The sequence below is a fragment of the Pinus tabuliformis genome, chromosome 8 (genome assembly GCF_031772625.1).
Source record: "Pinus tabuliformis cultivar Carrire ecotype Pingquan chromosome 8, CPIR1, whole genome shotgun sequence".
NCBI classification, from domain to species: Eukaryota; Viridiplantae; Streptophyta; class Pinopsida; order Pinales; family Pinaceae; genus Pinus; species Pinus tabuliformis.
Genome location: NC_142294.1, coordinates 1,912,873,919 through 1,912,890,225, shown reverse-complemented (window position 1 = coordinate 1,912,890,225; position 16,307 = coordinate 1,912,873,919). Strand labels below are relative to the sequence as shown.

The 16,307-nt window shown below is 41.9% G+C and overlaps 2 protein-coding genes across 2 annotated transcripts in view; one reads left to right on the top strand and one right to left on the bottom strand.

Moving 5' to 3' along the window:
• Nucleotides 1–11,831, top strand: part of NUDT3 (nudix hydrolase homolog 3) — a 587,520-nt gene extending 575,689 nt beyond the window's left edge. The window contains exon 21 of the mRNA XM_089374741.1: nt 11,553–11,831. Within this exon, the coding sequence (XP_089230867.1) occupies nt 11,553–11,615 (63 nt within the window). The 3' untranslated portion in view covers nt 11,616–11,831. The remainder of the gene's footprint in view (nt 1–11,552) is intronic.
• A 1,905-nt stretch (nt 11,832–13,736) lies between these two features.
• Nucleotides 13,737–14,753, bottom strand: LOC149244111 (uncharacterized). The gene has a single exon (XM_089371426.1). The coding sequence runs from the start codon at nt 14,751–14,753 to the stop codon at nt 13,737–13,739; it is 1,017 nt and encodes a 338-aa protein (XP_089227552.1).
• Between the last annotated feature and the right edge of the window lie 1,554 nt (nt 14,754–16,307).

The window sequence follows — 16,307 nt, the reverse complement described above, 5'->3', positions numbered from 1 at the left end:
TTTGGACCATTCTAACACAGATTCATATTAATACACATTAATATTTTATTTTCCCTAAGTTTAGACTTAGGGACTCCATTAAAAATATTAATTATTTTAATATCTCATGATCTGTTTAGAATTTGCCCAAACCCTTTCTGGGTATTGGAGATCTCATGTGCCCCAACCTCTCCACCAAATTTCGTGGCTAGGGCACATCCGATGTTACCCCAAATCAGCACTCCTCTTAGCAAGGACTGTGCTCTAGCAATACTCCTCATTGAGTATTACTCTGATCATTCGGCATCAGTACCTATGCTGATGCTAGGCCTCCCTGCCCAACATCCTCTGCACTGTTGCATCCTATACTACTGCCCATGGTTCTGCCACTACCATTATTGCATTCCAGCTCCCTCTGCATCTATGCTGTTGTTGGTCCTTTCTCCCAGCACTACATCCGCATTGCACCTTCCTCTACATCTGTGTTGTTGGTCCTTTCTCCCAACACTGCATCTGCACTGCAACTCCCTCTGCATTCGTGTTGCTAATACACTACTTCTGAAAGGGGTTCTTTACCATCCCCATCTTTTCCCTGATGTAGTCAAATTTTGACTTTCCAAGGGCCTTGGTAAGGATATCTGCCACTTGTTCCCCTGTAGGAGTGTAGCTCAACTGTACAACTGTTGATTTGGGGTAGCATCGGATGTGCTCTAGCCACGAAATTTGGTGGAGAGCTTGGGGCACATGAGATCTCCAATACCCAGAAAGGGTTTGGGCAGATTCTAAACAGTTCAGGAGACATTAAAATAATTAATATTTTTAATGGAGTCCCTAAGTTTAAACTTGGGGAAAATAAAATATTAATGTGGATTAATATGAAACTGTGTTAGAATGGTCCAAAAGACATGGATCAAGCCAGATCTAATCTTAGTCGTTGATTAGGGACTTAATCTCGACCGTTGATATGTCAACAGGAAAAGTATAAGAGGAGGCTTGAGGGTCACTTGGAGAAGACACCAGATGATCTGTCATTCTATTCGCTAGAGCGGGGTTTGCTAAGAGAGATAGAATCAGTGATCGCAGTTGCAGCTGAGGGGCATTGAGTACAGAGAGACAGAGAGGCAGAGATAGTGCCGGGAGAGCAGCGCAGGAGCCAAGAAAAAGTGACGCAGTAGCAGCCAGGGCCACACAGAGGTAGCCGGGAGCTGCGCAGTGCTTCAGAGAGGCCAGCGTCGCTGACACAGAGGGCCAGAAGGCTGACACAGGCCCATTCAGCGTGACGTAGGGCCAGCGTTGGATAGAGAGAGGTTGACGCAGTCCAGAAAGGCAGACGCTAGGGTTTCTGGGGCAGATTGGAGCTGAGGAGTTGTCGGAAGGTTTATCCGGGGTTTCAAACGAGACATTTGTTTCAGACTTAGAGGTACTACTACCAAGGAAATTCTCTGTTGGTTAAGCTGGATTTGGGACTTAGATTATACTCTGAAATTGCTTAATAAGAAAACCCTCAGATAGCTACACCGGTTTTCCCGCCTTGGGTTTTTCTGAGGACATTGGTCCAAAATTAATGGTGTCATATGGTATGTTTGTTTCTGTTTCTTTTAGTTGTTGATCTGTAATATGTTGAGCATGCACTAGTGTTTATTTTCAGTTTTTACATTGTAAGTAACTTGTTAAGAAAAATAACAAGTAGGTAGGAATAAATCAGATAAAGTGCATGGAGGGATTCTAACTAAGTAAACTTAGAAACTTCAACATGGTATTAGAGCATGATTGTAGATCACAGGAGGACTAAGGACATCAACCAAGCGAAGCAATAGCAGCAGAAAATAGTTGTCTCGAGGTGACAGAAGTTGTTTTTAGCAGAGCAGCAACAAGGGAAGGGTGACGCAATGCCTGCATCATCAAGGGTGAGCCGAGAAGAGGCAGCGCAGAAGCTAAGGAAGCAAAGGGAGACCCACGTAAAGCCATGCAGTAGCTGGGAACGCTGACGCAGTTGGCTGAGGAGGCTGGATTGCTGGTGCCGGGATTATGCAGAGCCTAGGAGCTCTCACCTTTAGGTTGTTGGGGTTTAGAAGGCTGTGGGAATATTGCAGAGTGGAGCTAGTGAGGTACTGTAGTCAGAACAGTACCTGACAGAGCAAGGCCAGAGGAGTTGCTACCAAGGGTTTCTAGTCGAGGAATCCGGATCAGTGGTGCGGTTGCACAAGACGATCAAAGTAGGGAGCATCTCGACAGCAGCAGAAGGATTTCCAAGAGGGAAATCAGGACTCAGAGGGAGTCCAGAAGAGAACTTCCAGATGGGAAGTAGAGACTCAGAGGAGTCGAACAGAGAACTTCCAAGAGGGAAGTAGAGGAGCATCATGGCACTACACGGAGTAAGAGACCAGGATAGACTGGACGAAGCGTCGAACTTCGCAGTCTGGAAGGCCAAAATCTTATCCGTACTTGACAGGAATCGTGTCAAGAACTTCGCCTTGAAAGTAATAGCTATCCCAGTGGATCCCAATGATAATGACAAGTACAAGGAGGCAATGGCGAGGGCCAAGAGCATTATCCTTAACAGGGTCAAGGATCATGTAGTACCACACATAGCCGAGAAGGAAACGACATTTGAGATGTGGGAGGCTCTCAAGAAGTTGTACTAGCATACTTCTGTGCAGAGAAGAATGTTGCTTGAGAGTCAGTTGAGTTTGTATCAGATGAAGAAGGGAGAACCGATTGGCATCTTCTTCGAAGGACTGAATGAGATCCGAGATCAGTTGACTGCTACAAAGGCGACACTGGATCAGGAGCTGATAGTGAGGACAGCCCTGAATGTTGTCTCAGAAGACTGGGAGGTATTTGTCCAGAGTATATTGGGCAGAGGGACTCTCCCATCTTGGGACGAGATGTGGATAGCTCTTCGCCAGGAAGAGATTAGACGGCAGTCGAAGACGGGTAGCAGCAACAAGGGGACCAAAGTCAAGCAGGAGGAGGAAAATGTTGCCCTAGCATTTGAGGGAAAGCAGGAAAAGCGGAAGAAGAAAGATCTCTCCAAGATCAAGTGCTTCCACTGTGGGGAACTGGGTCATTATGCAACCCAGTGTCCGAGAAAGAAGAGTAAGGAAGAGTCTTCCGAGACTAAGGCAGCGCCAGCAAGGGCAGAGAAGGAAGTTTTGACAGACGATGACTGTGCCATGAGTACACATGCACCACTTGAGCAGAAGTGGGGAGACATCGAACTGTAGTCAGGCGGAGTACAGCTGATGAGGGGCAGGATCCTCGAGGTACCCAGCCTCTTAGATTAGACCTTGCTACGAGAGCCCTGAAGAGGAGTAGCAGGACTGGCAAAGTCGGGTAGAGATGGATGCGGATGGAGCTGTAGAGAGAGCTACAGTGCAGAAGTCCCGAGACAGTGCAAGGCTTGCAGGCTGCAGCAATGCGAGAGGCACAGGAATGTTGCACCGGTGCAAGATGGCACAGAGAGGTGTGCAACGATGCGAGATGCAGGGAGTTGTTGCAGCAGTGCAGAGGTCAGAGAGGGAGCACTTGTCAGCGGCAGAGGGAGTTTCAACATCAGTGGGTGTCTCTAGCCCAACGAGGTCAGTTTGGGAGATCAGTTACTTACTTCTCAGTAACTGAGTTGCAGTGCAGCAGTGGGCAGCACGATGCAACATGATGAGAGGAGGTGCAGTGTGGATGCAGTGCTGGGAGAAAGGACTAGCAGCAGCATGGATGCAAAGGGAGTTGTCGTACAGATGCAGCAGTGGCAGTGGCAAAACCATGGGCAGCAGTACAGGATACAGCAGTGCAGAGGATGGTGGGCAGCAGGCCTAGCATCAGCACAGGGACCGATGCCGGATGATCAGAGTAATACTCAGTGAGGAGTATTGCTAGAGCATAGTCCTCGCTAAGAGGGAGTGTTGATTTGGGGTAGCATCGGATGTGCTCTAGCCATGAAATTTGGTGGAGAGGCTGGGGCAAATGAGATCTCCAATGCCCAGAAGGGGTTTGGGCAGATTCTAAACAGTTCAGGAGATATTAAAATAATTAATATTTTTAATGGAGTCCCTAAGTCTAAACTTAGGGAAAATAAAATATTAATGTGGATTAATATGAAACTGTGTTAGAATGGTCCAAAAGACATGGATCAAGCCAGATCTAATCTTAGCCATTGATTAGGGACTTAATCTCGGTCGTTGATATGTCAACAAGAAAAGTATAAGAGGAGGCTTGAGGGTCACTTGGAGAAGACACCAGATGATCAGTCATTCTATTCTCTAGAGCGGGGTTTGCTAAGAGAGATAGAATCAGTGATCGGAGTTGCAGCTGAGGGGCATTGAGTACAGAGAGATAGAGAGGCAGAGATAGTGCCGGGAGAGTAGCGCAAGAGTCAGAGAGAGTGATGCAGTAGCAGTCAGGGCTCACGCAGAGGTAGTCGTGAGCTGTGCAATGCTTCAAAGAGGCTAGCATTGCTGACACAGAGGGCCAGAAGGCTGACGCAAGCCCATTTATAGTGACGTAGGGCCAGCGCTGGGCAAAGAGAGGCTGACGCAGTCCAGAAAGGCAAATGTTAGGGTTTTTGGGGTAGACTGGAGCTGAGGAGTTGCCGGAAGGTTTATCCAAGGTTTCAATCAGGTTATTTGTCTCAGACTGAGAGGTACTACTGCCAAGGAAATTCTCTATTTAGTAAGCCGGATTTGGCATCCAGATTGTACTTTGAAATTGCTTAATAAGAAAACCCTCAGATAACTGCACCAGTTTTCCCGCATTGGGTTTTTCTAGGGACATTGGTCCAAAAATAATGGTGTCATATGGTGTGTTTGTTTCTGTTTCTTTTAGTTGTTGATCTGTAATATGTTGAGCATGCACTAGTGTTTATTTTCAGTATTTACATTGTAAATAACTTGTTAAGAAAAATAAAATGTAGGTAGGAATAAATCAGATAAGTGCATGGAGGGATTCTAAGTAAGTAAACTTAGAAACTTCAACAATAGCTCCACGTTGGACACAAGCTCTGACAAAGTGACACCGAATATCAACTAGATAACCGGATTCGTCGTATAGGCCCCACGAATCCCGAATCCATCGTGTCTGACACGATTCTCTCGAGATTTGTGTCCAAAAACCATGACACGTCGTGTCTTATTTTGACATGTCGAATCCGACTGTGTGTCACGATTTTGGCAGCATGTCCTGTTTTCCAGGACTCGTTAGGCGGCAAAAGTGACCTGCATGGGTATGAAAAGGCCGCATTTGGTCATTACAACCACGCATATTTTCATTTGGTAAGCGTTTTGGTAGCTTAATGATCAAGTCTAGGCCCTAGTATTGATATGTTATTCATGGTAATGTTAAATTCTTAAAGTAAAAGTGACATTCTCCTTAATCTTCATTTTCATCCTTTTACTTAAATTTTTAACATTACCATGAAATGACTCACGCTGTTTGAGAGTGGTTCCGGCCTCATTGGATTTCATATGGAGAAAGTAGAATTTTAGAATTCATTAAAATCTAGCAGACTTATCAGTTTTTCAGGATTTTAGGATTGGGGGATTGCAATGTTTCCATTGAATTTTGTCATGTATTAGGGTATGGAACTCGTATTTAATCAAGAGCACCAATACCTGTATGTACCTTGATGTTAGTGACATTGGTTGTCGAACTCCTGTATCGTGACCCTCCTAAAAATGTACGCATCACTCAAACAAAATCTTGACTTGACATGTTATGCTTGTTCTATCTTATGTTAATGCTTAAAGGGTGATATCAATGACAAAGATCCCTATACAAATATAGAGGTAATGACAAAGATACCTCTGGATATTAATGCTTAGAGGGTGATATTAATGACAAAGATCCTGATTTTCCAACAAGACTAAAAAATTAGACATTTCTCGTGGTGGCAAGAGGGCCAAGCATAAGAAATAGATAATAGATTGACATGTATTTGAATTTTGTATGTACTATGCATGCTACTAGCTATAGATGAAGATCTATATTTGAAATCAATAAATCTGTATCACTAATTAAAATTTGTGTAAGAAATATCTAATTTTTAATATATATATATATATATATTTAATAAAATAATATATAACGAATCCTACGTGTCCTGTTCCAGGGGGTCAACGTGTCCGAATCCGACACCACGAATCCCGAATCCTACGAATCCCGAATCCCCGTGTCAGGTGACTTAGGATATCAATATGCTTTGATATATCATGAAATACTAGATTCTCAAAGAGTTTGATGCAACTTTGATTATCACACATGATCCTGGTCGCCTCCATATTTCTTCTGAATAGGTTTACCAGCAATTTTCTAAGCCATATGGCCTCACACGAAGTTGTGCTTGCTGCCATATATTCTTCCTCAAACGAGCTCAGAGCCACGAACTTTTGTTTTCTACTACACCAGGAGGTTATTCCTGATCCAATGTTGAAACTGTACCCAGAGGTACTTTTCTGATCCACTGAACTTCCTGCCCAATCTACATCAGTAAATCCACTCAACCTGATATCCTTCCCCTTGTTGTACAAGAGCCCATAATCAACTGTGCCCTATAAATACCTGAGAACGTGCTTGGCTGCTCCCCAGTGAGCCCTCTTTGGTTCCACCATGAACTAACTGAGGGTGTTGACAATGTAGCAAATATCTGGCCTAGTATTGACTAGATACATCAGGGACCCTATGAGTTGTCGGTATAGGGTGGGATTGACATCCTTGTCTTTTGATGCATCAATCTTCTTCCAGTTGGTGATCATTGACGTAGCCATAGTTCTACAGTCTCCCATACCGAACCTTTTCAGAATTTTTGTAGCATGCCTTCCTTGCCCAAGGAAGATTTCTCCTTTCTACTGCCAAACTTCCAACCCTAGAAAATAGTGCATTCGTCCCAGATCCTTCATATTGAACTCTGTGGCTAGATTCTTCTTGCGGTCTTCAATGAGTCTGGATGATCTTGTCAGGAAGAGATCATCCACATATAATACTAAGATAAGTGGCTCGCTCTCTACGACCAGATAGTAGAGATTCAAATCCGCGTCACTCTTAACAAACCCCATCTTCTGCAAGTAGCTATCTATTCAACCATACCGCGCTCTTGGGGCCTGCTTCAGCCCATACAAGGCTTTCTTCAGTCTGCATACATGAGACTTCTTCTCATGAGTTTCAAAGCCCTCTGGTTGTTTAATGTATATTTCTTCTTCTATTACCTCGTTCAGAAATGTCATCTTGACATCCATCTAATGGATCTCCCATCCCATCTAGGCTACAAGAGATATCACGGTCCTAATAGATGTATACCTACCTACCGGGGTGAAGGTTTCCTCATAGTCAATTCCTTCCTTTTGAGCATACCCCTTAGCCACAAACCTAGCCTTGTATTTTTCAATACTACCATCCGCAGCATATTTGATCTTGTAGATCCATCTTGAACCTACCACAGATCTGTCTTGAGGCCTTGACACCACCTCCCAGACATCGTTTACCATTATGGAGTTATACTCCACCATCGCATCTAGCCAGACCTGATGCTGAGCTGCCTCCTTGAAGTTGGCAAGCTCTCCATCCTGAGCTACTAACGCCTGATACCTGTTTGGTTGTTTTCGCTCCCTTTTACTGTTCCTTGGCTCTTCGATGAAGTTCTCTGCATCACGCAGAATCTGACGAAGTTCCCTGCTGGTTCTTCCTCTGCCAATAGGTGCTTTTGTTTGCTCCTCTTCCTCATCCTGAGAATCTTCCTGATCTGAGGAAGGATTCTTCACTTCCGTTGGTTGGAGAGGCATGACCAATGTATCCTCTTTCGACTACTCCTTGGAAGGCATTTCACAAGATCTTTTGAAAGCTCTATCCTCCATGAACTTTACATCTCGTCGTACTACTACCTTCCTACTCCCTGGAATATAGATCCTATATGCCTTAGCGTTCTTGCTATATCCTGCCAGATACCCCTTTTCTACAGTCTGATCCAGCTTCTTCCTCTTTTCTTCGGGTATGCGACAATATGCCAAACTCCCAAATATCCTGAAATGACTGACTTCAGGGGTCTTCCCAGTGAAGACTTTCTCTGGAGTAATCTTGCCCAATTCCCGATGAGGAGTCCTGTTTTGAACGTAGACAGCTGTGTTGCATGTTTTTGCCCACAGGAATTTTGGCATATCCTGATCATACAGTGTGGCCCTAGTTGCTTCTACAATAGTCTTGTTTTTCCTTTTTGCCACCCCATTCTGCTCCAGATTGTAGGGAGTTGTCCACTCTCTTCTAATGCCCTTCTTAGCGCAAAAATCAATGAAGTCCTTATCGACATATTCTCCACCATTATCTGAGTGCAAGAGTTTTATTTTCTTACCTGTCAGATTCTCCACTAGAGCCTTGAACTCCTTGAATCGACAGAAAACCTCATCCTTGGTTTTCAAAAAATAGATCCAAGTTTTCCTCGAGTGGTCATCAATGAAAGGAAGGAAATACTCGGCACCGCTGAGAGCTTTGATGGACATAGGTTCTCAGATATCTGAGTGTATCAATCCTAGTACACTCTTGGCCCTGTGGTTGCTCTTAGGAAATGTCGCCTTGGCATACTTTCCTAGAGCGCATCCCCTGCATACATCATCTCGATCCGTACTCAGATCCGAAGCTCCTGTTACAATGCTCCTGAGAATTCTCAGGGCTTCATGGTGTAAGTGACCCATCCTTCTGTGCCATAGTTCGTTCAAGTCTTTGTCCCCATGACTACCTATTAGTGCCATTGGAGATTCTAGTTGTAATTTGTACAACTGATTACTTTTGATCCTGATCTGCAGTTTCTTTTTCTAGCTCAGGTGTTTGACGTATACCTTTTCCTTGATGAAGTAGACGTCATATCCCTTGCCTTGTAGTTGTGACACGGAAAGTAAATTCATCCCCAATCTTGGCACATGCAGCACATTTGTGGCATGGAACCGCTCTTCTGATTCTGTCTGAAAAACTATGGTACCCTTTCCTACTAGAGTACACTTTTCCTTGTTCCCCATGGTGATCTGAAAGTTCATCTTCTCTTCTCGATATTCTAAGAAACACTCGCTGATTCCCGTCATATGCCACGAGGCTCCACTATCCATATACCATACTTCTGATGACGCAACACTAGTCATGCACGCCACTTCTTCTTCCAACCTGGAAGCCAACACAGAGAAATCAAAATCTCTCTCTCTTGTGCAATCTTCTGAAAATCTGCGTGAGTCCCCTGAGGTGGATGCCTCTGCATTGTGTTCTCGACCCATAACTGATTTTCCCTTTCTGTCTCTGATTATTTGCTCTGATACCATGTGAAAGTTCTATCACTGCAGCAACTGATTTACTTTTCCTACTTATTTCGTCATAAGTTATTCATGAAATTACTTCAACAAACATTAAAATAAATACTGTTGTAGATATCACATCGTAATACAGAAAGGAAAAAAAATATGCACACATTGACACAGTTATTTTGGACTAATGTCCCCGGAAAAACCCAATGTGGGAAAACCGTTGCAGCAAGGGAGGATTTTATTATTCAACAATTTTTTTGTACAACAAGGTGCCAAACTGGCTTATCCATAGATAGACAAACTTCCAGCACTTTCCTAAACCCAACGTAGGCCCTATTGACCTCTGCTATAGCCTGAAACCCTCTGTGTCAACCTACTAAGGCTCTGCGCAGCCTCTCTGGGCTTCTGCGTCACTCCTGTAGCCTCTGCATGGATGACGCAGGCCCTTCTGGCTCTGCGCAGTCTCTGTTGCCTCTGCGTGGCTTCCTTTGCCTCTGTATCTGCCTCTTCTGCGCTGATCTCTCGTCTCTCTATTCCATAATTGTTGCCTCCTAACTGCTCTCCAGATCACTGGTTCATTTTCTCAACAAACTCCGCTCCAAAAATTGAACTCACTGGTCTCCCTCAGTAATCCTCCAAGTGACCCTTAAGCCTCCTCTTATAATTTTCTCGTTGATAAATCAACGGCCAAGATTAAGTCCCTAATCAACGACTAAGATTAGATCTGGCTTGATCCATGTCTTTTGGACCATTCTAACAGAGATTCATATTAATACACATTAATATTTTGTTTTCCCGAAGTTTAGACTTAAGGACTCCATTAAAAATATTAATTATTTTAATATCTTCTGATTTGTTTAGAATCTGCCCAAACCCTTTCTGGGTATTGGAGATCTCATGTCCCCCAACCTCTCCACCAAATTTCGTGGCTAGGGCACATCCGATGCTACTCCAAATCAACAAGAGAAAATTCTAAGGTTCAAGCAGTGGAAGATCACATCAGGCATCAACAACAAGTTCTCCAACTCTTAAAGGATAACCTCACTTTGGCGCAGAATAGAATGAAACAACAAGCAGATCAACATCGCAGTGAAAGAAGTTTTGATGTAGGTGACTAGACATTTCTATGGCTACAACCATATAAATAAATGTCCTTCAAGCAAGCTAAGAAGGATAATAAATTATCACCAAAGTATTATGTTTCATACAAGGTGTTACAAAAGATTGGTACTATGACATACAAATTGGAGCTTCCTACAGTTTTCCGAGTGCACCCTATTTTCCATGTTTCATGCTTAAAGAAGGTTATAAGTGACAAGCTCCCAATTCAAACAATATTGTCAGAACTTGACGAGGAAGGAAAAATCATATTGGAACCTGAAGTAGTCACAAAAACAAGAACTCGATAGCTACGAAATCGATCAATTTTAGAGTATCTCATCAAGTGGAAGAACTTACCCGTTGAAGATTCCACATGGGAGGATGAGAATTTTATACAAAAGCATCCAAAACTACTCAAGCATTGAGGACAACACTTTTTTGAAGGAGGGGCATGTTAGGTCCCTATAATACTAGTGATTCCCCCATTACTATTGGCATTGTAGCCCTTATTGTTATTGTTGTGCCCCTATTGTCTCCATATTGTTATTATTGCGTCCCATAGAAGCCCACTATTGTTATTGTTGTGCTCTTATATTATTATTGTTATGTCGGCTTTGATTATATTGTGACCCCTTAGACTCCTATATATAGCAAATAGGCTTTTTCATTTGAATCATCGAAGAATTGTTCATTTGTGTAATGTAAAGGAGGTTGCCCCCTCGAACAAGCTGATTTTGAAGTCGTTGACCTATCTTTTCTTCTATTTTGTGAGCTGGTTGCATAACAGTGATCTTCTGTAGGGAAGCTTCCCTTGTGGGATTAATTTCACCACTAAATTGCTGGAGAGAAGCGACTGAAGTGACAATGGTGGCTAATCTCTTGTTGCTAATAAACCTAGGTTACCTAGTGAGGCTTTGCACCAGGCCAGCTAGATTTGCAGTAACAAGGACATAAAGTGTAACTTACATAAACAGCTTTGTAACTTTGTAGGGAATGTAGTTTTTGTAACTTTTTGGTTCGTCATCATTATATTTTGAATTTAGACATGGATATGTGTGATTTAATTACCTGAATTATCTTGTATATCTTTGTAATGTCATTGAAATCTTCAGCTAATTTTCATTTTCTGCTTTTACATACAAAGGGTAGTGTTTCTTTATACAAGGAAATTCATTGATCTATATCTCTTTTCACATTTGACAGGTACCTGTAGACATAGCTCCTTCATTCACTATCATCAATCAATTACTAAGCCAGCAACGATAATGCCATATCCTTATAACATTGATTATTGAAGTCATTGTATGAAACATGACCTCTGAGGTCACATCTGTCCAGTTATAATGAATAAACAAATGATGTGTCTGATATAATGTATAGCTCACTGCATTGCCTTCATATTGCTTGGTTACAGAAGTTGTCTTCAACATCTAATTGTCATGTTATCTGATATGCAATAAAGAAGTGCATGGTTGCAGGATATTCTGTTCTCCTGAAGTAAAATACCATCACGAACATTATAGAGCATTTATAATTTTTGTGTTGGTTTATTGATGAACACATTTCTGTCTATCAAAATTGAAGCAGGTTGTGTGAAAAATTTCGGTAACTAACTTACATTATTTTATGTCTAATACTAGAAAGAAAATATTCAAAGTTACTAATTTGTTGAGCTTCCATGTCAATGGAAAGAGATTGCATGTATAGTACCGAGATTTCATTTTCCACAGCATACCCTTGTTCATTTGTTCAGTGATTGGTGGGGCTAAAAAGATATCACAATTTTTTATTCTGTGAATAGTATCATTTCTTATTCTAAGAATGACCATTGCTAAGAATTTTTAAATATTGGTGATCAATAGAAATGATGACCGCTAGCTAAAGCTTGAACTATGCTCTCCTGGTAAGTGCATGGTTGCTAGATAATCTGCAGGAATGATACAAGTGCATGGTACATTGATACAGCCATTAGAATAATGCAAGTGCATGGTTGTAGTATAATACGTTCTCCTAAGGTAAAATGCTATCGCTAACATTATAGGGCATTCATAATTTGTGTCCGTGTAGCTGTGGACACGATCAAAATTAAAGCTGGCTGTGTGAAAATTTTAAGTTCAATAACTCAATGTTCCACCAAGGTTCCAGGACTAGGGGGCGAGGGAGCGAGGATACGCGGGAGCGGCCTATGCAAAAGCTCCCCACCAATTTTTAGGAAACGTGAGGGGGGCGTCAGGGTTTTAAAAACTTATAAATATAAAATATAATTTATTAATTGAGTCCACTATTACAATTGGGTTTGAATTGAAAAGCTGCAAAGCATGATCATTGATATGAATATTATTATCTAATATCATATAAATTTAAAATTCTAATTTATAATCATACATCATACATTATTATTAAACTTTAAACTTTAAAGCATATTGATGTTCCACTTCCTACTATGAACATTGAATACTGAACCGTGAATATTGACATAAAATTATAAAAGTCAAGTCTGATACATCATACATCAAGAGTCAAAATTTTATAGAATTATAAAAGATTAAAGTCAAGTCTGATACATCAAGAGTCAAAATTTTATAGATTCGAAATAACATAATAACATCAACATATCAAAAGATAAATGAGCATAATTTTGCTCAAGCCTCAAGGTAATGCCCCACTAGTCTCTGCATTCAACTGTTGCATGAATAAATCAGGATCAACCATATCACCATCTGAATCTGAATCACTAGCATTCTCAAACATGCTAAGTGGCACGCCAACCAACCCCATCTGTCTCTCATCAAGTCTCTCCTCCATATCTACCTGTGCATCATCCTCTGGATCAACATCCCATCGTGTTGCTAGTCCCTTCAAATACTCAGGTGTCTTCCTATGCTCAAGACTTAGGGCACTGTGCATAGCAACTAACTTCTCCGCTCTTTTAGAGGTAAGTTTGTTCCTCTTGATAGAGTGGATGAAGCTATATGTGGACCAATTCCTCTCTGCTGCAGAGGAACTAGCAATCTGAGACAACAAACGCATAGCTAGATCTTTGAGCTCTAGAGCACCATCCCCATGCATCCTCCACCAACCAATCAGGGCATCTTGGGTTGAATCCATGCAATCTGCCCAAGCACCACGTGTGTTGAAGGGGCCACTAAGAGATACAAACTGAACAAACTTTCTTCAAAATCTTGACCCCTCCTCCTCACTGTACATCTTTGCAGTTGCATCTAGGAAGCCATTCTTTACCTCTAGATCATCAATAGGAGGCACCCTCCTAGGTCTCTCAACATACCATTTTGGGTTTATTGCATATGCTGCCATGTGCAAAGGTGTGTTCATGTGATCCCACCTACGTTGAATGATGGGTCGAATCTGGGAAGTATAGAACTCTAATTAGGGCTCCCTTTGTTGAATGGCTACCTTCACACGACCCAACATGCTATCAAAGGTCTCATAGATTTCTCCAAGACTAGGAGCATCTGAATCAGTGTAACGAATTACCTCCACAATAGGGCCCAAGAATGACACCAAATAAGAACAATCTGCCCGCCAATCATTGTCCAACACCTGAAGCCTGACTTTTTTCCCAGTGTTTGTCTTCGATTCTAACCACCTTCCCCACTCTGAACTCACAATCAAGGATTGTAGAGGTGCTTGTACCTCTATCATCCTCTCCAATAAGAGAAAATAGCTAGCATATCTAGTATCAGTGGGCTTGAGGAATTCCTTCCTTCTGTGAGCCTTGTACATAGCCAAGGAGGTGTGGTGGTTGCAGATAAACATCTGCACATCTCTTGCCGCTGACACCAAGTCTGATATCCACTGAATTTTGCCAATGTCCTTAAGTGCATTATTGAGTGCATGCACACAACAAGAAGTCCAAAAAATATGTTGATACCTATTTTGAATCAATAACCCAGCTGATCTACAAACTACTGCTGCATTTGTCACAACCTGCACCACACTATCAGGCCTAACATCTTCTATACGTTCTTGAAAAAACTCAAATTGGAAAGATGCATCCTTGCACTTTCTAGAACAGTGAACAGCTTTAAGAAAGAATGGACCTTCTGAAGATGTCACTATGATGTTGATTAATGGACGTTTTTGGATGTCATTCCATCCATCCATAATAATAGAGCAACCAAATCTCAACCATGTTTGTCTCATTCTCTCTTTCTGCACATTAATTTTGGACACTTGTCTATCTAGAATTGTTGTTCGTAGTTTATGTTCTCTGGGTGGTACATATGAAGGCCCTATTTTTGCAATTGCTTGGACCATTTCCTTGTAATAAGGAGAACGAACAACATGGAAGGGAATTCTATTAGCAAAAAGAAATTTTCCAATTGCATCATCTGTGTCATCTCGATCTAGAGTGTTGTACATCCCAAACACTGTACCACCCATTGCACAAGAATGAGATGCACTAGTAGAAACCTTTGTCTTTCTTGATGAAACACTGGATGGAGGAATATTTATGGATGGATCAACATGTCTACTAGAAAACAATCATTTTCCAGTGGCTGCCCTTTCTAGCCTCTAAAGTTGCTCTCTTTGAGCTAAATTCAAGTTCTTTGAGGGACACATATTGACTCCTTTACCTATAATAGCCAAAATGTGTTGCTTCACCCTGGTATAGCTGCCAACAAAGTGATGCCCACAAATATTGCAGACCCAATCACGTGAGCCACCACCAACTTTTGGATTCTTTTTCGGCAGTCTAGTTGCGTAGATTAGAAGTGATTTTAGAGGATTAAATGTTCCCTTTGCAAATTTTTCCAACTCTCTTGGTGGGCCTCCAGAATCTACACCATGCCTATTTTGGTATCTTGCCCCCTTGTGACCGCTTTCAACTTCTTCTTGTGCATCTTGTGGCTCACTACCACTATAGCTACTATCACTGTTCTCACCAATGTTCCAGTACGAGGGGGCGAGGGAGCGAGGATACGCGGGAGCAACCTATGCGAAAGCTCCCCACCAATTTTTAGGAAACGTGGGGGGGTGTCAGGGTCTTAAAAACTTATAAATATAAAATATAATTTATTAATTGAGTCCATTATGACAATTGGGTTTGAATTGAAAAGCTGCAAAGCATGATCATTGATATGAATATCATTATCTAATATCATAAAAATTTAAAATTCTAATTTATAGTCATACATCATACATTATGATTAAATTTTAAACTTTAAACCATATTGATGTTCCACTTCCGACTATGAACATTGAATACTGAACAGTGAATATTGACATAAAATTATAAAAGTCAAGTCTAATACATCAAGAGTCAAAATTTTATAGAGTCAGAATAACATAAGATCATCAACATATCAAAAGATAAACGAGCATAATTTTGCTCAAGCCTCAAGGTAATGCCCCACTAATCTTTGCATCCAGCTGTTGCATGAATAAATCAGGATCAACCATCTCACCATCTGAATCTGAATCACTAGCATTCTCAAACATGCTAAGTGGCACACCAACCAACCCCATCTGTCTCTCATTAAGTCTCTCCTCCATATCTACCTGTGCATCATCCTCTGGATCAACATCCCATCATGTTGCTGGTCCCTTCAAATACTCAGGTGTCTTCCTATGCTCAAGACGTAGGGCACTGTGCACAACAACTAACTTCTCCGCTCTTTTAGAGGTAATCTTGTTCCTCTTGAGAGAGTGGATGAAGCTATATGTGGACCAATTCCTCTCTGCTGCAGAGGAACTAGCAATCTGAAACAACAAACGCATAGCTGGATCTTTGAGCTCTAGAGCACCATCCCCATGCATCCTCCACCAACCAATCGGGTCATCTTGGGTTAGATCTATGCGATCTGCCCGAGCACCACGTGTGTTGAAGGGGCCACTAAGAGATGCAAACTGAACAAACTGTCTTCGAAATCTTGACCCCTCCTCACTGTACATCTTTGCAATTGCATCTAGAAAGCCATTCTTTACCTCTAGATC